Genomic DNA, 22,198 nt, shown 5'->3' with positions numbered 1-22,198 from the left:
CTGTAAAAAAGTGGTTGGTCAAAAAGAAAAAGTTGTCCAATCAAGTCAAATTATCAAATTTAACAGGACAAATTAAAACATATTATAAATAAACATTTTTTCCAACTTGAAAATATTAAGATTCTGCTTTTCTGTGCTTCATATTATTTTTAAATCCAATATGTTTTGGACTGTTGGTCAGACATGGTGAATGGCAAACAAATGTTAGGTTATTTTATAATGAAAATGCTTTATTTAGCTCTTTATTGGGGATATGCATTTGTATTAAAAATGTTTAAAAAGTTAGGGGCTTCATGGGGCTTCAAAGTCTGTACAGTAAACGACATCTTCTGTCTTCTGAGACACTCGTCTTGGAAAAAAGAAAAGATCTCCCAAAATCCTTTTAACAGGGAAGACAATTAAGAACCTGGAGAATGGGGGAAGGATCCCTGTCCAGGGACAGGAGGACATTTAATAAATGTTTGTGCAGAAAAACACAATTTTAGATTCAGTGTAAATATAGTGGAAAATACATGATGCTGTTGAGAAACCTCAGTTAGAGAGATCAATAAGAGAGAGAGAGCGTACGCATTAAAAAGTATAATATATTAGGAAAATAATCTGCCAATGAAGTAGTTTACCAAAAGAGGGCAGCAACAGCTTACCTTTGGCTGACGGTGGCTCGGTCCCGGTTCCCTGGAGTCATCCTGCTCTCCCTGCTGGACGCTCAGTGCAGATACACAAAGCTGCAGCTGTCTGCAAATCACCAGGGTCAACGAAACATGTAAAACGTAAAAAAATAGACTGGTGCATCTCATTATAAGAGAATTAGAAATGTTTATTATTATTGAACTTTTTAGACATCATACCTTTTGGAAGTATACAGTTACAAAAAATGGTCTTATAATAGCATGGAAGACAATAAATTCGTACAAAAATAAATGGCTCGCAAAGGGTTTGTAAAATGACAACATTGTTCTTCGTAAAAATGCAAATGAATGAGAAATCAAAAGTGTGTCTGAATAATTAAAACATTATAACATCCACTAGATCCTAACACTTTGCACAAGAAAATTAAAACACACGGAATTAGCAGGTGATCGTTTTTCATTGGCAAAGAATCAAATGAAAAGATGAATGAAGCTTATAGACAATGATACAGTGTTTTCCAGTTTGTTGAGGAGCTTGCATGATAACAAACATTAGTAGTAGTAGTAGTAGTCAGGATTTTTCAAGCTATTTGCATAGCTTAAAATATATATTATTGTATAGTATGTGCAAATAACAGAACTAAGATATCCTCTGAATCTAATTTGTTCTTGGTACGTAGTATGAAAAGAATTTATTAAAAGAATATATAAAACAACAATGTCTCGCGTATCTCACTGCGTGACTTTGTCCTGTTTTTGGTCTCAATGCATTAATGTCAATCAGTGTAAAAATATTGGTTTAGACCAAAAAAAATAAAAACACAGACGGCAGTTTTTAAACTTTACCGATGTTAAAATATATTACAAACACCGACGGCAAAAATTAGAAAAGCACAACTAAAAATGTTGCTCCCAAAACAATCCCAGCAACCCGTCTCACCAACGACTACGTTCTCTACAATACTGTTCCACCGCTTATCTGTGGAGATAAAGCAATGAAAGGTTGGAGAGCAAACAGAGCCACGGAAACCAAGCACAACGTTATCACAGGTGAGTGAAGGTCAGGTGACCTTTATCCAAACCACACCCTCTGGTCCACACAAGTGGGTCAATACTGCCGACTGACGCATGAGAGTAAAGGCAGTGTTTGCTGTGGAAGTGGCTTCAGCTCAGCACGCTGCTTCCATTTTCCTCCAAAAAGAGTAGTAGTATTTATATCTGATGCTGTCTATGCGTATGTGTGTGTGTGTGTGTGTGTGTGTGTGTGGGGAAGAAGTAACTTTGGTCTTGGCATGTCACGGTGTTTGTGGTGTTACGGAGTGTACGGTGGTGTGTGTCTGTGGAACACAGAGCTCAGTGTCAGGACTCAATGGGTTCATCGGTCCATCAGTGCTTCTTGTCGTAATCCTTCACTATGCGTTTGATGTGGAACAGCTTGTGTCTCAGCCTGCGACACTCTTTCTTCTTGGACCGGTAGTCGGACGTCTTCGGAGCAGAGAGAACACCAGAGGAGTCGGTTAATAGTGTTAAACAGTACAGTGCATGAGATATTTATCAATTCTGACAATGACAATGATTGATCTTCTGCTCAAAAGATTTTTAAATAAAAAGCTCCATGAGACTGTCAGGGAAAGAAGAAAGAAGTTTTATGTGTCAAAGGATCCTATAAAAAATGAATGTGGTGACATTTTGGAGCTGTGTGTTAACTTCATTTAAAAAAAATAATTGCAATATATTTTTAATGAAGTCTGCTTTATAAAAAGTATTGTCAGAGATATCGGCTCACCTGCTTCAGATCCTTCAACTGATTGTATTCATCTGCTACGCCCTATGGAAAATGAGGGAGAAACATTTCTTTAGGATTCTGTGTCTGTAACAATGTTTAAAGAATCACATCTTTTCCCGTTTTACATTTGTTTTGTGCACGCAGGACCTTGATGATCAGAGAGTTTGGTCTTTATGTGTCGATGTCTTTGCAATGTTTAATTGCATCTCTTGGATGCTGTAAATAACATTGATAGAGGACAGATGACTGAGATGTTTCAACAACAACCCAAGACAAGGTCAAATACATTGGATAGGATATCTAGTTCAACTACTCAGTGCAGTGACTCAACAACTGATAATTATAATCATGCCAGAAGTTATGGGTGCATCTAAATTCACTTTAACAATGTGTAAAACTTCAGCACATTCAGTACATTTCTATATAAATGTGAACTGTTGAGCTGGCAATTTGATGTAACGTCAATCAGCAGTGCCACAGTTAGGACTTAGTATTACGCAATAATTAATACAATACTGTATTATTCATTTAGAATTCTTGCAAAGAAAACATTACAAACACATTTAATGAAAAAGAATGACGTATCATACACCCACATCTGATACTAGTATGGAACAAATTTCAGCATACGACAGCAGCAAAAAGTAGATCGCTGATCTTAATTTAAGTTACAGTGAAAAGGGATTATCTCGCGTGTTGCATTCCTGATTCGTAACTAAGGCTCATACATTCTCCTGAGTTTAGGTGGTAAGCACTGCATTAATCTGACCTGGTATTTGGCGGAGGTGTGATCCAGTGTGTCCAGCAGCCGGCTGAGTTTGTTCAACTGGTCATTAATGTCGTCCATCTCAGTACACAGGCGCTTGTATTCTCGTAGATCCACGTCAAACTCTCTCTTATAGTCTTGACGCTGAGCATCAGATGTTATATCTGGGTACGTACTGGAGGAAGAGGAGGAAGGAAGATAGAGATAAACCTCATCTAAAGCACCTTCTGCATGCAAACATCACAGCGTATGAGGGACCTCTGGAACGCAAAAGTCAATGAGGAATAGTGTAGGTGCTGTTCAATACTGCTGTGTTAGTCCGGTTGATCGAGCCACAGTAAAATATAACTGCTTTCCACTAAACTACAACAACACCCATGCTTTGTACCTTTGGCCCAATTCTCATTATTCCCGCGACCCATGTGAACTTGAATGCCTCAGAGGATTAAGGACTCCTGGACAGAGAGAAGCGCATAAAGACCAAAGCCTTTTCCAAGCTTTGCTGTTTGAGCATCTGTTTATTTACTGTTCTGTACTTCTATCTAAAAGATGTACGAGCTGCATGTTCCTGCAAATCATGTCCCACTGATGTGGGCTGATTTCATGAGATTACAGTTATTGATTTAAATCCAAGAATTTGGGTCTGGTCCTGAGGGAGAAACTGCAATCAGCATTCGTTGTTCCGAGAGAGGAAACATTTCGTTTTTTAATCCGTACAAAGCATGCTTACTTCTCCCACTCTTCTCCGTCCAGTTCATTGCCCGTTTCTCCTCCTGTGGTGTACTCCGTCTCATACTGAGACTCATCCAGCTCGGGGTTACGTCGGCGTCTCTTGCCCCGGTTGGCTGAGGGCTTGCGACCGCCGCCGGTCTCATCTGACGGGCTAGAGCTGGTTCTTCCACCGTGGGAGAAGGCTTCTGATGGTCTGCTGGTGGTCCTGTCCGAGTACCTGCAGGACAGCAACAGAGAAATGGGAGATTCTGTAATGATCGGCTTCCACTGGGGCCATGAATGAGAAACCATTTTTCATGAAAATAGCGTTACAGTAAACCACAAGTTAAAGAGGTTACTGAAACCCCCCCATTCCCTGAGGAAATTGTGCCCTTGATCAAAAATAACACAACCATGACTCAAATAACACCAGGAACTTTATTTAAAGGTCTAATTAGAACTTTATTTACAGGTCTAATGTGAGACAATGTCAAGAAAATAAATAGTAACCGATATGATCCAGACAGATAACATACTGAGGAAGTTAAACCCTTTCAACCACTGAGGATTATTGTTTCTTAAACCCTACAAGTCGCTTTAGTGCCACAGGAACGTCCTTCAGTGACCAGAACGCAGGTATAGAGCTTAAATCACGGCTGAGAGGAAATGCTCAACGCTCATTTGTTTCTGGGGATTTGCAGAGGAATCCAAATCCAGCAGCGCAGACACTTCTTGAAAAAAACCTGTCAACAAAAGAACTCCAACATTCTTCCAGTGTGGAGGATAGTAATGCAAATAGCGTTAAAGAAAAGGCAAGTACTTGGTCAAGGACATCCTGCCTTTTCTGGTCTAAGAGATTTCAAAGAACATGAGGAAAAAACAGGACAGCGATCCTATAGGAGCTCAAAGTTCACACACACAGCTTTTTTATGGGCTTTAAAACAGCAGTGATTAGATATCGCTTTATTGTTCATGTGGAATCTTTGCTTTACAGTGGATAGAGTTAAATGTTGCAGCTACTATCTTTTCTGAAATTGTATCTATTCATCCATCTATCGATCTAAATAGTGAGCTTATGCATTTCTCCATCTATCAATGTCTCCATTCTACGTATACGTCCATCTATGTACTGATCTATTCACCTAACCAGCTTTGTATCTTTGTATCTACCCATTTTTCTATGTATCCATCAATCCAGCTATGTGTATGTATGTATCTATCCATCTATCTATACAAACGTCTCTATGTTGTAAAAAGAATATATCTGTCGTAGAAATATTTTTGATGACTCCTCTTGAATTCTGGGGCTTAAATCAGCCCAAATAAACTTCATCCACCACGTATGTATAATTCTATAGTCTGAGCTGAAGAGGGGGCTGAAGCCACGGTTACCCACTCTTTATTGTCGTAGGTGTCCTCATTGTAGGAGCTGCTGTCCACCCTGGCCGGGGGGAAGGAGATGACACTGTTTGCTGAGGCGTTGAGCAGCCCGGCTCCCTTCTCGGACACCAGCAGGGTCGGGGTGTCTTCAGCACTGCGGCTTTCCTCCACATTGTTCACCTACAGCAGTCAGGAAACAGAAGAAACGGACTGAGCGAACACAAACAAACCACTGGAGCGCTCACAAAGAAAAGGCTACAGACTTCTGTTTTTGACTGGCATCCTGTGAAAGAAACCATTATTTTTCTCCTTGAAAGAAGTCGGGTGTGTAATTGTACAGCACAGACCAAGTCCTCAAATGGAGGTTATCTGTTCGGTTCATTGTGCTTTAAACGGGCAAGACAAGAAAAACAAAGGATGAAAGCTTTTTGAAAAATAAACCCAATACAATAAATAAAACAAAAATACCATTAATGGCCTTTTGTTTGCAGCATTTCTTTAAGATTGTTTCTAAAAGCTGTATAGCTTCACAAGAGTGCACATAATTGAGGATATAATATAAACACCGAAAGTATCTGGCAATAATTGAATGATGTCTTCATTGACACCTGGGACGGATGTGTTCGTCCTTTCTGTCTCCAAAAAAGTCTGTTGTGTAAATAAATTCCCCTTTGTCTTTATTTCCTTTCCTAAGTCCTTCCTGTGAGTTCAGACAGCGTGCATGAGGGAATTCCTCACAATGAAACCTCACAGGGGGGTTACTATTTCCCCCAACGGTTCCAGTAAACATGTTAATAATTTGTACAGCATCAACACAGTCTTACGTCTTCTCTGCTATGAGGAGGACTAACTGCCTTTGTCACTGAGCCTTTGGCTGTTTTTTTTAATGTGATCACACAAAGAGGAAGTGAGGCCCATGTCATCGACTTCTAACACCACATAGCACTGAAAATGCGCGTGACGAATTGAGTTCCTTTGAAATAAGACATCTAACATCTAGTGTACCTGCAGAAGAGGGCATTTGTGTCCGCTGTTCTTTTCTATAATTCACTTCACAACCAGGAATGTACTCCTCTGACTTTATACAACCCCATAAAAACATTCACCCTTCTGCTTACTTGGGCGGTGCATTACTGAGCATCAGCCTAGCCCCCGAAAAACAATAATCATGGTGGGTGGAGTACATGCAGCTGCAGCAGAATCCTATTTGACGACTGCATTACATGCAGGAATCCCAGCAATGCCCTCTGAGGGTGCAGCAGAGCTGCTGCTGGGCTGTAAACAGTGAGTGTGAACAAAGTAACCTGGACCTGGTGTAAAGCAGCAGGAAGTCAAAGATGGAGAGAGTCAGCAAGACCAAGCTGTGGATATAGATGTGGAAAGAAAGGAGCAAAGCAAAGTGACATAGAAAGCGAGGAAGGAGCTTGTGTGATAAAAGGAGAAGGAGAAGGGTGAAGAACGTTTGTCAACGTATTCAACGTTTTATTGAGCAGCAGCGCCTGACATTTAAAATAGAAAATGCAATGACTGTAATTTTCTCAAGAGCACGCTGGACTTTGGATCTGTGAGGACGAATCACGTGAGGTGTATATAAGCAGCTTAATTTGTGAACCGTAGCTGTAGGTTGTCTTATGAAGAAACATGTGCTTGATGCTATGGAGATAATAAAAACGCTCCCAAAATTCATTTTGATTAAAAAAAGGAAATCATGAGGTCATCAAAACGGAAATCCTTGTTGAATAGACAATTGGTGAAAGTAGTTGCATTAACAGCACTATTAAAAAGCATTATAACCCAAAGCATTATTAAGGGCCAAACAATAACGCCACAAAGACCAGGCATTCGACTTTGAATAAATTATTTACAAGCAATGTGTGGCGGTTAGAACCTTAATTTTAGCACAAAACATAAAGAAATGAACTAACATTATCAACAGGATGTGAAGTAGTAGCAGTTCTGACATTATGTCAAATATATTCACTCTGCTCTCACTCTTACGAAAGAGGACAAAGACGTAGAACTGCACCAAGAGAGCTTGTCATCCACGCCGGGGTACAGGATTGGTGTACTTTTGTATATTGGATTAAAACACGCGGTCAGGTCTAACGCATAGCACCTCTGATGTCTCCAACGTGTAACGTTTTAACAATCTTAAACAACACTCACTCTCAATTTGGAGGTACGACACCTATGATGCTCTTACTCTCAGCCGTGCAGCTTTCTGGCACACTGACAGGCCTGCAGAGACTGACTCTGATGACCTCATGCGGCAGCTGAATGAAGCCAGTGTGTGAGGTCATCAGAGCATGCCAGGCCTCCCTGAGCTCAGCATCAGAGACGTGTCCAATCTCAATCCAACCACAGCCTAAGACCGTCACTGGCCTGTGTTTAAGGGAGTCCAGCAAACCCGATGAGTCATTTCGTGCAGCTAGCGCATCAACAAAGAAAATGAGAAACTGCTGCGTGAGACAAATATGAGTGGAATTAGTTTAATTCTACCACACTAAGATACGCGGTTTATTGCTGAACAATAAAATAAGTAATTATAGATAAGAAAATCATCAAAAGTAGGTATGATAATATGCAGAAAATGCAATCAGTGCAATCAGTGAGCACGGCTAAAATAGCAATATTAGTTTTGTTCAATATTTTTTCAAAAATTTGGCTTTTGTCTGTTTATTTGTATTTCTTTCAGCCATGTGTCTACACTCCTGACACTCCAGTACATTTTTAAAACAAATTGAATGTGGACTTAATGTGTTGGGGGGGATGCTGACTACTGGAACTCGGCTGCCCTGTCGGTATTATTAATGACCATCAATTACAAACCTGAGCTGTTGATGTGAACTCATTGTCATTCGCTGTATGAAACAGGCACCATTTGAAAAGTGGGAGGTCGAGTCAATAATCAACCCATATCTCTCATGTCTCGGGTCTCATGTGACTGGTGCGGTGTTGACGCTTAAAAACCCTGAAGGCCGTCCCTCTAGAAACCGCCTGCTTGCTTATTATCTTCTCCGGTGGTTAATTATTATTCAGAGTGAAACCAGGTAGTCGAGCATGAGCAAACAATCCCTGACCCCCAGCAAAGTGACTCAGTCGGAGGGAACACGGTTACGGCAGAGTGACCATTTCCCTGCTGCGGCCTGTGAACTCATGAATATCCGTACATGTACTTTGCACTCAAACAATTAAACGTAAGAGTTTTTACTAGTAAACAACATCTGGACACGTTGTGTCACACAACAAGCGACAAACCAACTTTGGTCACGTGCAACTCTATTTTACTGCATCACCACCATCACCTGGCGTATCTTTATAACTGATGACTGCGTCAGGAGAGGAATACTTCACTGGCCACCGACCTCCCTCACCTACTTTACATCAGCGCTGGCAGAAAGTCAGTGTTTCCTAAAAGATTAGATCCCATCTCTGCTGTTTGCTGTCTGGGGAATGTCTGCACGTGTCAGTAGTTTTTCTTTGTAACTGTCGGCTAAATGAAAATAACTGGTGTGCATCCGATTTCTTAAATTGTATTATTGAATGTTATGTATATTGTATTTATCCACCACATAATTAGACAAGGAATTTAGTTAAAATGAAAGACGGAACCTGGGAAAAAAGAAGCCTGATTTGATCCGGTGTGATCTAAACGCCAAATGTTGTCTAGTTCCATCCTCTAATCAAATCCGTCTGGGAATATTGTATTCTATCATCTTTCTTGAGGCTGGATTCAAATCCGCTGTGATCCTCTTGTGTTCATTTGACTGCAAGCTGTGCGTGATCAAACTCGGGGGTCAGCTGGGTCAGAAATGTGATTTTTCTTTGTAAATCCCATGTAAACCCACTCTTATTAAACTGTGACCAGCGTCCTGTTGTCTCTTACCCATTCCTCCACGTCTCTGCCTTCTGAGGCTTTCCCGCCCGCCAGAGGCTCCTGCCAGTAGATATTCGGTTTACCGTAGCGCCAGATCTTCCCTCTTGTTTTGTGCGCAAAGAAAGCCGCAACTCCGAAGGCAATGACCACCAGGAACCCGCACGCCATCGCAATCCCCTAGAAAACCAGGAACAGGAGCATAAAATCTGTGACTTCATTCAGCAAAATACACATGACCATTTGTAAATTACACTACTGCATAATAACATCATATGTGATAATATGTGAATATGCTTTACGGGTACACAAGTAAACACAAAAAATTCCAACTAGATTAATTTTATGAGCACAAACCTAATCATTAACAACATGCAATCTGAAAATGAATTATTAATTAATTGAATAAAAAACAATGTCAAACATTGTAACACATGTTGCAGCTCCAGAAATGTCAGGATTTGCTGTCTAATATTACTGAATATTGAGTATATTTGTGTTTCTGGCTGTATTTCAGACAGAGTAGTTAGTTGATAATGTTTTGTGGCCTTGACTACTTATCCAATTTAAAATAACTTCCAAATTGACATTTTATTTAATAAATACAGCCTGATCAATTAAATCCTGTTTTAAATATTCAAACGACTCCACTGTTAGTCACTTTATTTGTACACACCTCCTGTGGGTCAACAAAGCAGTAGTGGTAGAGATACTGGTTGTAAATGGGGAAGCCTCCCACTCCTCCCATCTGTGAGTAGGAGGTCTGGTAGAGGTTCTGGCACATCATCAACATGGGATTGTACATCATACTGGAGGTGCCCTGGGCCATGGGGTTCACCCCAACAATGTAGACGATGCTGATGATGCCCTGCAACAAACCATTGAGAACAATGAACACCAAAAACACACATATGAATGTGTGATCATGCAAGAAGGAGATGCTGATGTATTTCACGCTTCCTGTTAGACACTAACAGTGTAGAACCATTAATGGACCTTAACAGGTCAACAATCTGTGTGATGCTGCGTCTGTACCAGGTAGGCAGGTAAATCTATCCCATTTTAACGACTTGAGTACATTCATCCTGCATCTTAGTTGGATGATGATAACTTATCTAACCTGTTTTAGATAGGAAGTATTTATGGATATTTACTACAGAGCTGACAGACTTTGACTTCCCATTTTACTACAATGTCAAAAAATAAAATAAAATAAAAGACAAACAACTGTGGATATTTTAGGTTTGGGAAAATCAGTAAAGCCGAATTTGACAAACCGTAACTGATCTAAAGTTATCTAAAGTATGTTCTACTCAAAATTGGGATTTCTGTAATATTTTGCTACAAGATGAATCTAATGCCTCAAACGATTGGCACAGTCATGTTCATGTTTGCTCAATATTACGAGACTTCATAGTCTTACCTGCAAGACACCCATAATGATGCTGCCTATCATGACGGCCAGAAAGAACTTCCTACTGTGCACCGTGTCGGATTTAGAGAAGGTGGCAATGAAGAAGACCAGCGCCCCTACGAAGTTGATGGCTGCCATGGCAATCATGGTGGTTTTGGCCGAGTAAGGTGAGACGTAGGAGCCGTAGCTGTTGCCGTAGCCTCCTCCGTAACCACCGCCGTAACCTCCGTAGCCACCGGAGCCGTAGCTACCGCCACCGTATCCGCTGCCCATTCCCATTCCCATTCCCATTCCCATTCCATACTGCATGTCCCACATCAGCGTCGAGGCAACGCAGGCAAATATCGCCAGACACAAGACGATCACCGAAGCCATCATGGCCTTGATGATCCCCGGAGGCGACAGCCATTTGTAGAAGTGCTGCGGTTTGTCCTCGATGTAGTAGGATCCCGGGGGAGGAGGGTAGGCGTTGTAATCGCTGTGAGGGCCACGGAAGCTGCCGCCGGGGCCAAAGCCGTTGTTGGACGGCGAGCTGAAGGGAGGACTGTAGACGGGTGGACTCTCGTAGTGCTGCTTGTCAAACATCGCTCAACGATGTCCCGAAACTGCGGGCAAAAACGAACAAAACAAAAAGCGTTTGTGGAGGGCAGAGAGGGGAGTGTAGGATTTGTCCTTCTCTGATTTCCCGTGGCGCTGATATGAGTATCGCTGCGTGCAGATATGGAAGTTAGGCGTGACCGTCTTTAGTGGCAGAACAATGTCAATGTTTTACCATTTCAAAGAGGGTGATTTATGAGGCCCGATGGAGCAACTGCTTATTGCCGTCAGGCTGCTTATTGCCGTCAGGGCGAGGAAGGTTTTACGGATAACCAGAAGTCCAGACATTAGCATATTATAAACAAACCTAGAACTGCTAATATATATAAATATTAGAAGGACGGCCTTAAGCTTTGATGTTGGTGAAGCAGCAGGGTCAGGATCCGTGTGGAGATGTCAGTACCAGGACAGGGAGGGCGGCCAAACAACAATACTTTCCTGTTTGCCTCCTCACAGAGTGGAGGAGTCTCGCTCCAGCCTCCACGATGTCCAGCCAGCTTTCAAACATTTCAACTCGCGCTAATCCACAAGGCACATTTTTCTTGTTTTCCCTTCTCGTTATAAATCCAACAAAGGGAACTCCAAGGCTACGGCGTATAGGACCTAACAATGACCCTCCTGTCTCCTGTCTCCTGCAGTTACACAGAGGGGCCGCCGACATGTTCTTCAGGGAAAAGGAATAAAAACATCGAACAAAGGTTCTGGAGAATTCTAATCTCAATAAAGGGTTTGACCAGAATGCTGAGTCCTTGTAGCAGACGACATAACAACAAGGGCAACAATTCATTAATCCAAGAGGTCAGGCTAACCATAACTCTTGTTAATTCATCTTTTTTTAGGGTGGGCGCCGCAACAACCATTTGTAACGCACCTCTCATTCAAAAGAGCCTCAAAGTGCCACAGAACCAGTACATTCCAATGAAAACAATGTTATTTACACATTTTATTTAAATGTTTCCAAAGTAACGTCCAGCGACACTGAGACGCGGCGGGAGAGTACGATGCCGCAGGAACCATCCAAGCGTCTCCTGCTCGCCATCGCACGTCATAGCGGCTGTTAAAAAATGTGGAGACACATGAAGGGACAGAGAGACGTCCCCCCGGTCCACAGTAATAACTCTCTCTTCTTTATGGGACACTGCGGCAGAAGAAGTCTCGCCTCATGGCCTCCACCCAAGACACCTTCCATTATTCCTCCATCTCCTTCCTCCCCCACACAGTCCCTCTGGTCCGGAGACTCTCCCCCCCCCCCCCCCCTCCCTCCCTCCGCCGTCTCCCCCTCCCTCCATAACTCTTAGCCTTTGTTTTGGGAGGGGGAGGGGCAAAAGTCAAGGCTGCTCGTCACGGGAACAATGTTGCCATGGAGTCCGCGTAAAAAAAAAAAAGGAAAATTGGGGCAAGTGTCCAGGGAGGATCAAACAAGGGCTCCTCTGTGCCTCCACAGGCCGGGTGGAGCACAGGTGGATGTTGTGCACACGGTGTCAGGTGTCCTTTAATGTTGAAGTGGCCGTCTCCTAAGCCAGTGGGTCTTATAGTGGGGAAATTATACTAAGAGGGAGCAAATAATTGTAAGTTCCACCTCCATAGGAGCGAGATATGACACTAGGAAAAGTACAACATGTTGAGGACAAAGTGTGTATTTGACAGACGCAGAGGAATCCAGAGCTTTATAACGTTTGAATACTAAATCTTAAAACCCAAAACGTCTTTTCCACTGTCTTAAAGTAGGAATTTTCTAAATGGGGCATTTGACAGTAATGTGAGCTGTAATGATTAATGGTTTAACTCAAAACAATGTACAGGAATATGCTGCTTAGTCTTAGATGTAAAAAGCTTCTTTCTGTCTTTGGGTTTTGAACTGAAAACATTTGATGACATTAATTTGGGATATTGGACATTTTAGCTCAAGATAAAGATGTGATTTTGTCTTGCACATTGATTGTTAGAGCTCAATACCACAATGTTGCATCTGGGACGTTTGCTTTGCATTAAGGAAAGTTATTTTCGTCACAGATTAATCTGTTGACTACTTTTTCAAATGGCCAACAAGTTGTTTGGTCTGTACAATGTTAATGCCCGAGATGACCCTCCTCAAATGTCTTGTTTTGTCAACTGTCAAATAGGTGAAAGGAAACCAGAAATAGTTTTCTTAGCAAATTAATATTTGACAAATAATTGAACTATTTCCACCTAATCGCCCAATCTTTAAAAGTCTGTGGTGAAGCTTTTCTGTTGTCTACCAGCAGAGATTGTTGTTCTCTCACACTCAGTTGTAATAGTGTTGTTTGTCTAGAACTGGCACACGCGTTTTATTTTCATGCTGGGCAGAAAGCAGCGAGTCTGGAGCGCCGTCACAGGTCAGGTCAGACGCCCACCGGCCGCAGCCGGAGCTCCTCCACAACACAGAGGTTCTATCATCTGCGGCTGCTGATGGCATTCCAGTCTAACAGTCACATGTCTCACATCTGTCAAAACAATTAGGGCCGTGCCCGCTGCAGGCTGGGACCCACTGGCACACACACACACACACACACAAGACTTCCTGCCCCCGAAAAACACCCCCCGCTGAAAAATACCTGAGAAAATGGATTAAGAGAAAAGAATCATGGAAAGAAACATGATGTGTATTCTGTTGCACGTGCTTTTGGTATTACTTTTCTTAATTGAGTGCAGGTTAACACACAAAACAGTTTGGGATTTGGACGAAACTTAATTTATAATATGGAGACTGTTGAGTAGTTGAAGGGAGTAATTATAACGAGGGGGGTTGTAATGCTGCTAAATCAACAGTGTGTTTTCTTCTATTAGTTTGTTTGTTATGAACCAAGTTGTAGAGACCCATGATCTTCAAACGCCACCTTGGTTGCAAGTCGTACGTTGTATGTCCTTGTGTTGACTTTATGTTTTGGTTGTACTTTTCATGCTCACAGGATTTTATTAATCATTATCAGTTTAAGCTTGGTGCACCTAATAAACACCTGAGTGTAACTAACAAGTCACGGCTATTAACAAAACCAAAACCTGATTAGTAATAATTATGCAGTTAAAGTAAATCTTTGAGTCAAATTGATGGAGGAAGCCTTTAATCTCACTGCACGGCGGAGCATTTACTGTGTTTTCATGACAGTAGAGGAAGAACTGCCGACGTCGGCGCTAAGCTGATCCCAACAAGGACCCGAGGCTGGTAATTAAGATGCTATTCGGTTTTAGGTCAACGAGTGATGAAAACGTGACGTGACGGGACATAAGTGTGCTGTACGGTTGTGTGTGTGCCTCCTGAAGTAAGTGCTGCAGGAATGATTCCTAAAGCCCGGAAATGAGAACAAATATTTGCACGTCCCCTCGTCTCCAAGTCAGTGGGTATTTTGAATGGGCTGAAGCTCAAGAGGTTTTCCTGCTTGTGAATGTTGAGGTTCTTCCTTGTGGTGAAAGAAGGGGGGTTTCTACCAAGCGGCTAATTGAGACAACACAATGTTATCAGACCACTTGTGTTCTCCGCTGTAGTTAGTAGAAGGGCGGACCACTAATGGTCCACTCAGCATTAAAACACATGTCTCAGAAGCAGCTAGTGGACTGTTCACTTTCGTGTTGTTTCCTTCTGTCAATGTGGCAAATGGTATTAGTTCGTTTAAAATGGGAAAAACACTTGTTTTGCTGTTTGCTGCAGCTAGTTTTTCTGTTAAAAAGTCTTTGAGACCGATGCAAACCAAAGAACAACAACTGGTGGCAACTTTCTCAAAATGGTTGCCAGGGGGAAATGGTTAAAGAGGAGCCAGTTGTGCTATGAACACACACACACACACACACATTTAACACACTTCACAATCATCATCACCACAAAACTTCAAAATAAAGGCTCACTATACATAAATACTGTTCCTTACAGGGGGAATGTTGAGGTCTTGATGGTTAATGCTTGGAAGCCAACGCTGTACTTTTTGCTCTGCGCCAAATATTACCAACTAATCGACTAAAACATCCTGATGTATCATTAAATAAAGCTGCAGGCGCCATGACACGTGGTGCAAACTAGTGTTGCCTTTGCGTTCACATTAGTGCATCATTCTACAGGATGATTACTTTTACGTTTGGTAATTAGTATATTTTTATACAGTGTGCTACTTTAACTCATGTAACAGATCTGAGTAACGTTTTCTTACTTTCTCCATCATTCCACACTTGATACAAATCTCATATTTTATTTAGACATATTAAGTCAGTTATCAAAGACTGGCACTTTGTCCTTGGTGTTGATTTTGTGGTATTTCTGGTGCAGCAGTGAGGTGATAACGTGATGACCTGTTTACTCGCAGGGAACAACTATGAATGTTTAGTTGTTACATTAAGCCGACCTGCTATTATTTATATCTAATGAACCTGTTGTGTGTTTTCTTACCTGAGGAGCGCCGGAGGAGTCTCTGTTCACGGTCCAAACTCGAACCTCTTCTGAGGAGTTTGCAACACTTGAGAAAAGAAGAATACGTCCGTCGGGAAATGAAGCGAGTGTTTAAAATAATATCAAAGTAAAGTTGTTGTTGTTGTTGTTGTGAGACTAAATGTGAACGTCGCCACTGCGCTTCGAGCTGCTGTCCCGGGCGGAGACAGACAACGGGCTCCTTCGCAGTCAAACAGCTTCAGTAACAAGTGCTTTGTCCTCCCCTGTCCTCGGGGCCACAGCACCGCCTGAGCACCGCCCAGATTCATCCGCCAGAGGGCGCGCTTTTACGGCGGGAACCGGGAAAGCGTTTCACTACAATGAATCAATAATAACATCATCAATCATCAATATGATTACCAAAGGTTAACAGGTCATAATCCTTCCTAACGAAGCAACTTAGTGAATATTTGCTTCAATCAGTGATGGAATGCAATGTTCTACTTTTACTTGACTGCTGCAAATGTGTAATTCTAACTCTGCAACATGTATCCGACTGCTTTAGTTATTAGTCTTTATAAATAACACGGTTATTCTATATTGACAAAGAAGATAACAGTGCTAAAATCTGTTTTTTTAAATAAATTAAATTACCTTACAGTTCAAAAAGTCTTGTTGAATCGTAAAGTCAAATGACTTTCTCAAAATGTTGTACAAGCATTGAGAAGCTGTGAATTCAGGCAATTGTTTGACTCACTATTGCAGTTATACGATACACCGTGAAGTGAAAACAGGACTCAAAAATGAGGGTTGAAAGAGTTGATTTTCCCATTTCTATTAAAGGAAGAATAAATATTACAGAAGTGGGTGACTGAATTATGGGGTTTTGAGATCCTTAAACATTTCAATTAGTGATCAGTTGGCTACTAAATATTTTGGGCCAAATTGTGGTCTGTGTCCAGTGTTTTTCATGAGACGACAAAGACAAACAATATGCAGCGGGAATGCACAAAAAATGTATAATAACAACTAAAGTAGACTGTAGACATAAACACTTATGTCTACAGTGTCTCTCTCTCTCATACAGAGGAGTCAGGTTCACTTAGTTTGGATCGGTGCCACAATTGCTGCCAGGTCAACAAATGGCTTCATTCGCAGTAACAAATGATAATGTCCCGTGTGTATCATTACGAAATGTCTGTAAAAAAATGAACTCACTTAGACTTCTAAATATCTATACATCAGATACTTTTACATCTAGGAGTGCAACTGATGTACTTATGAGTCAATGATTTTATTGCTTTCTTTCTCACATTTGAATCTATTAAGGATCCTTTTGAAGGGACACGTCCTGTCATGGCACATGTGATTTATTGACGTGTCCGTATATGTCCTACAGGGAAAGCAGTGTGGTGACTCATACACTAGGTGGTAGTATGGCTTCATCCTCTGCAACACTCCCCTTTGCTTTTCATTAAAAAAACCTCAAACAATCAAAGTAGATAGCGTTTAATGTTTGTCAGATATTTTAAAAGTTAGTGAGAAAGGCCTCTGTGCAGCCATGTGGGTCTTTTCACAACTTAAGCTGAGAAAAAGAGACTACTTAATTCCTTTTGTAGAAAAATAAATATCTACATATACATAAGTTAAAGGATACAGCTGGTGTTACTCTGTACGTTTCTCTCATATCTCTCAATACCTACAGATTTCCAATCTTCTTTTCACTTTTCTGGGGAATAATCTGTAGTTTCACTAAACTGTTTCTGCAAAGCCACCCTTTGACAGCATGAGCTGTGTAAGTATTAAAAACTGAATCATTAACAAGTTGTGTCACTCTGTGTCCTTGCCGCTCTCTCTGGTTTTTCTGCTAGTCGGCCTGTATTTCTTAGGTGCAGCCATCCCGTCTTTGCAACTTCTTTGCATTTGCATTTGTTACAGTTCTGTTTGATATTGTTTTACCGTGTGTGCGTGTGTGTGTGTGTGTGTGTGCCTGTGAGTTTGTAATGAAGCTGCACCCCATCAGTAGCTCCACAGGGAACCACTGTTTTACAGCGTTATTTATTTGTGAAAAAGACACAAGACTCTCTGCAACATTTAATCCGGTATTTTCAATCCTCTCTTTTGACACAGTGTGAGTGAAGAAAGACAGAACACTACAAAACCTCCTATTTACCTTCACAGCTGACTACTAACGTGGCACGTGACCAAACAGACTTACCTATCATACTTTAGATCTTCAGTTGTCCTGTGACTGGATGCTGATTCTAACGTGACATTTAAAGCAAAAGGGCAGCTTCCTATTTCCCTCTTTTGATGACATTTATCTTGACCTTTGTCTTGCACATTAACCATTAAGAGAAACTCACTTACTTTTGAAGTGAATTGCGAATGTTATTGCTTGTTCCCTGTGATGACCATTCAGTCCTACTGGAGAGCTTCTAAACAAATCAGAAAGACACTCAAATGATTTTAACAGAAGTGTGGACTTTCTGCTTGAACTCCTTCACTGAATCACAGGAGAAGGCAATGCATGCTGGGATCCGCGGATTCATGTCCGTGGATCAAACTGACGTAGAATATCAGGAAAAAACAAAGCTCCAGCACCCGAAACAATGAGGGCCGGAGTCTACGAACAAAGAAAGCGGGATTAAGTGCGAATAGGGATTGTGTGTTGTGTCTCCGTACCCTGAACAGCAGTTCGTCCTCCCTGACATTGTGCCACAGAGTAAACCGCGATGCTGCTTACAGGAGGAGCAATATAACTTGTTTTTTACAGCTTTAACCAAACAATAAAGCTCATGTTTGCTTCTATATCTGAGCAGTTTGGGACAACATGCGGAAGCGAGTTGCTAGGTTACTACACACGGTACTTCTTTTATTTCTACGAGGAATTTGGCTGCTATTTCTGCCTCATTGTTTCTCTTTCACCACAATGAAAACATGCTGTGGCATGAGTCTGCGATTAGCTCGGACGGAGCATTACAGGAACTTCAGACAACTTTTTCAATGTGGGACTTGTTTGTGAGGAAACAAGAGAGACTAGGAAGGAAGCTGGATGGATGAAGAGAAGGAAAACAATGAAAGATCAGATCCCAACGAATCATGTTTTCATATTCAGACAATGTCAAATATTCGCGTCTGAAAGCTGTGAACCCATGAGGACTTTCACAACTTGTTACTGAACAGATAATTAACTATTTACTCCTGATACTTTTGCTCCCGACGGCCCAAATCTCCACTGTAAAGTGCTGCCTCAATAACCTGCTCATGAGCACCGGGAAGAGTTTTGTTAGGAATATTACAGTTCTACATCAAGTTGGACCATGTTCCACTGCCAAATCATCAACTACGATTGAGATGACTGAATGGAAATGTGCGCCTGCAACTGAGGCGCCACCTCGCTGCTGCTGCTGGACGCGAGGATGAGGGAGACGTGTGACACCTCAGCATCTGGCCAGCACAGCTGGAAGATGATCGCAAGGTGCAGTGAACCACCTGAACCCACTGAGGAGTGTCAATGGTTATTATGTTGACTTTGCATTGCCAAGTGAAGCATTCTGCACATTACATCTGAAATCTCATTTACTGAGGTAGAGACTGTGCTGGTGGTGCTTTGTTTTATCGCCTAAGCTACTTCACTTGAATAAGCTATTTCCATCTAATTAAATTAGAGGAAGACAAATTAGCTCTAGTATGTTTAATTAATAGCTGCTGATATAAATAAATAACATATGATGAATTGTTATGGATTAAATGTACCAACTGTAAAACAGTAGAACGTCCCTCAGCTTTATTAAATGCTGCTTCACGTTGTTGAATCAATAATTAAATACTTATATAATGTAACTAAGTATATTTATACAAATTAAGACTACCATCTCTGAAATTGTACTTCAACTGAGTATTTCCATTTTATGCTTCTTTATAGTTCTTCTCCATCACACTTTGGAAGCAAATATTCGGCTATTTTGCAGATCTAAATTAATTAAAGTTATGATTCATTACCATCGATTGTGTGAGCCAGCGTTATGTAAAGTCATTTAAATGATCCCTAGTTACCGAAGAATATGACTTTGTTTGACTTTGAGGTTTAACTCCAATTTGACAGTCAAACGTGCCAACTAGTTTGAGCCGAGGAGGTAAAATGTTCCTTTCTGTACGTTTCTCTGGTACAAACCAAGTACAGGCTGCCCAGGTGATGAGTGAACCACACACAGATTATCCACCATTGATCCAACTCCTGTGATAAAACTTCCTTTATTCACAATTAGAGATCTGTCGTTGTCATATTTACAAATACATAATGCAAATAGATACACTAACAGACGTTGAGCAAAAACACAGTTCAACCTTGGTCTGAGCATCTCCAAAGAAAAAAAAAACAAAAAGAAGAAAAATCTCAATTATCAAATCATTTAATAAACGCAGTGTAATGGATTATGCCAAGCTGGGGTCAGCTGAGCCGGTTTAGCTTTCAGAGAATAATTTAATGTGCCAACAAAAGCATTTTCTGAGCTATCAGCGTCATGTGGAGTAACACCGGACTGCGTCGTCCTCCGAGCAACTGCATTCGTTTTGTAGAGTTATACAGCGATGCAATGTACACGCCTACGGTGCGGTATCAATTCGATGCTTGGAGGCTTTGAAACGCACAAGTTACAACAGGCCTACAGTTCCCACACACGGCTGGTTCCTCACACGATGTGCGACTCAAGCAAGAACCCATTAGATTTGTCCAACTTAAGCTTTGACAAAGACAAATATCCATCTATCCTTCATACCCTGAAATCATTCGGGTCGCCTCCCTTGCTCCCCCATGCAGACGTTGAATCTGAAATTAAAAATAGCATCTCCACTGGCCTCTGATGTATTTGTATTCAATCCATCAATTTGGATTTAAACATTTGCAATGTATTATTTAATTGCCCTTTTGTAATATTTTTGCAAAAAAACGACCAAACCTTTTAATTTTTGACACACGTTGTGTGGTCGTGTTCATCATTCTCATCACACAGTCGTGATGTTTGCTGCTCAGTCAGTGATCTAAAGTCAGACTAGAAGGGATCATAATAATGAAGCTCAAGTGGTGTTTCTTTAATGGGAAACTACACTGCTTTCACACATGACGTTTAGTTCTGTGTTCTTCAATAAGCCCAACTGAAGATGTGATCCTTCTGGGCATGCGCACAACTTCTAGCGGGACGCCTGCATTACAAACTGGGAAAGTGGCGTTTAAAGGAAGGTGGATTTTGGAGGCAGGAAATAACCAAGGGAAGACACCCCATTTGCATTATGGGAAATGTAGAATCCAGTAGTTAGTGGAATTGGAAACAGAGTCGATACCTTGAATACTGCTGCTTCAATTTAGACCACTTTTTTATTTTAATGCCCCTTGTGAGTCAGCCACTTAAAGCAAGCGTAACGGGAAGTGTGGCCGCGGTGCTCCTTTAAATAACGGAGGGCCATACAAGTTGTTATCTTTGATGAGCTTAAAACGTTTGGAGAAATTTGAACACAGACAGAGCATCAAGCCACACATACATCTTTCATCTTGGCCAGGAAACAATGAGCACACATAAAACAAACAATCAAAGAGAAGAATTAAACTACAGCTGCAACGATTACAGTGATCCCTCGCCACTTCGCGGTTCACTTATCGCGGATTCGCTATTTCGCGGATTTTCATATTGCATTTTTTTTTTTTTTGGTGCATTGTGCTCTGCATTCTGATTCGCTAAAAACTCACTCCCGAGCCGTTCATTACAGTTCTCCAACGTAATCGATGGTGGCATGTCGGTGTACAAGGATCTTTTTGCAAAGAAGAAAAAAGAGCGACAACAGCTGCCTATCCTATGTTCTTCTCCCGAACAAACACACCTGCACCGCGGGCTTCAGAAGAAGAGAACACTGCAGAGCGCAGTCAGGATGCAGCGGCCCAGTCTGAAGAGCAGTGAAACGGCCTACACGCGAGTCACTGTATTTGTATACATGTAATAGTTGCTAATTGTAAAAAAAAAAAAAAAGTTTTCTATTTCGCGGATTTCACTTATCGCGGGTCATTTTCGGAACGTAACCCCCGCGATAAACGAGGGATTACTGTATAGTCAATCAAGATTATTAATCAGCAGCTATTCCATAAATCAATTCATTATTTCTCATTTTTTTAAGTAAAAATGAGAAACATTGATGGTTCTGGGCTTTCAAAATGTGAACTGTCTCACATTATAATTCATTTAATATTTTAGTGTTTGGACAGTTATTTGGAGAACACAAGACGTATAACTACGTGGGGCCCAGGGTGACATGGTCAGTTCTTTGCAGTTTTCAAGGCCAAATGGTTATTCAAGAAAATAGTACACAGATTAATTGATCATTAGTTGCAGCCCTACATGAAACTACAGTTGTTAGCAGCAGCGAGGAAGTAAAAAAGGGGCAAACAGGTTTTCCAGGTGAGTACACTGACATTTTGGAGGGCTCCTGCAGCCCGTTACCTCCATAGACATGATGTACCTCATGGAAAGTAAACCTCATTGAGCGTCACTGGGTTGTCTGTGATACCACACACCGCCACACACACACACACACACACACACACACACACACCTCTCCAAACCAAACAACACCTCTGTACATGTGTGTTGATTGTCACAGCAGATGAAGGGAAGG

The 22,198-nt window shown here is 41.4% G+C and overlaps 1 protein-coding gene across 1 annotated transcript; it reads right to left on the bottom strand.

Moving 5' to 3' along the window:
- Positions 1–796: 796 nt before the first annotated feature.
- LOC120823854 (occludin) lies at positions 797–15,841 on the bottom strand. Its single transcript, XM_040184274.2, has 9 exons — positions 15,554–15,841; positions 10,570–11,165; positions 9,823–10,014; positions 9,159–9,326; positions 5,289–5,452; positions 3,912–4,130; positions 3,185–3,356; positions 2,416–2,457; positions 797–2,114 (listed from the first exon to the last, which is right to left on the bottom strand). Exons 2-9 carry the CDS (start codon positions 11,143–11,145, stop codon positions 2,016–2,018), a joined length of 1,632 nt encoding a protein of 543 aa, XP_040040208.2. The 5' UTR covers positions 11,146–11,165; positions 15,554–15,841; the 3' UTR covers positions 797–2,015.
- Between the last annotated feature and the right edge of the window lie 6,357 nt (positions 15,842–22,198).

The sequence above is a fragment of the Gasterosteus aculeatus genome, chromosome 8 (genome assembly GCF_964276395.1).
Source record: "Gasterosteus aculeatus chromosome 8, fGasAcu3.hap1.1, whole genome shotgun sequence".
In the NCBI taxonomy this organism is placed as follows: Eukaryota; Metazoa; Chordata; class Actinopteri; order Perciformes; family Gasterosteidae; genus Gasterosteus; species Gasterosteus aculeatus.
Note: the sequence above shows the minus strand (reverse complement) of the source record. Positions and strands in the feature narration are given on the sequence as shown.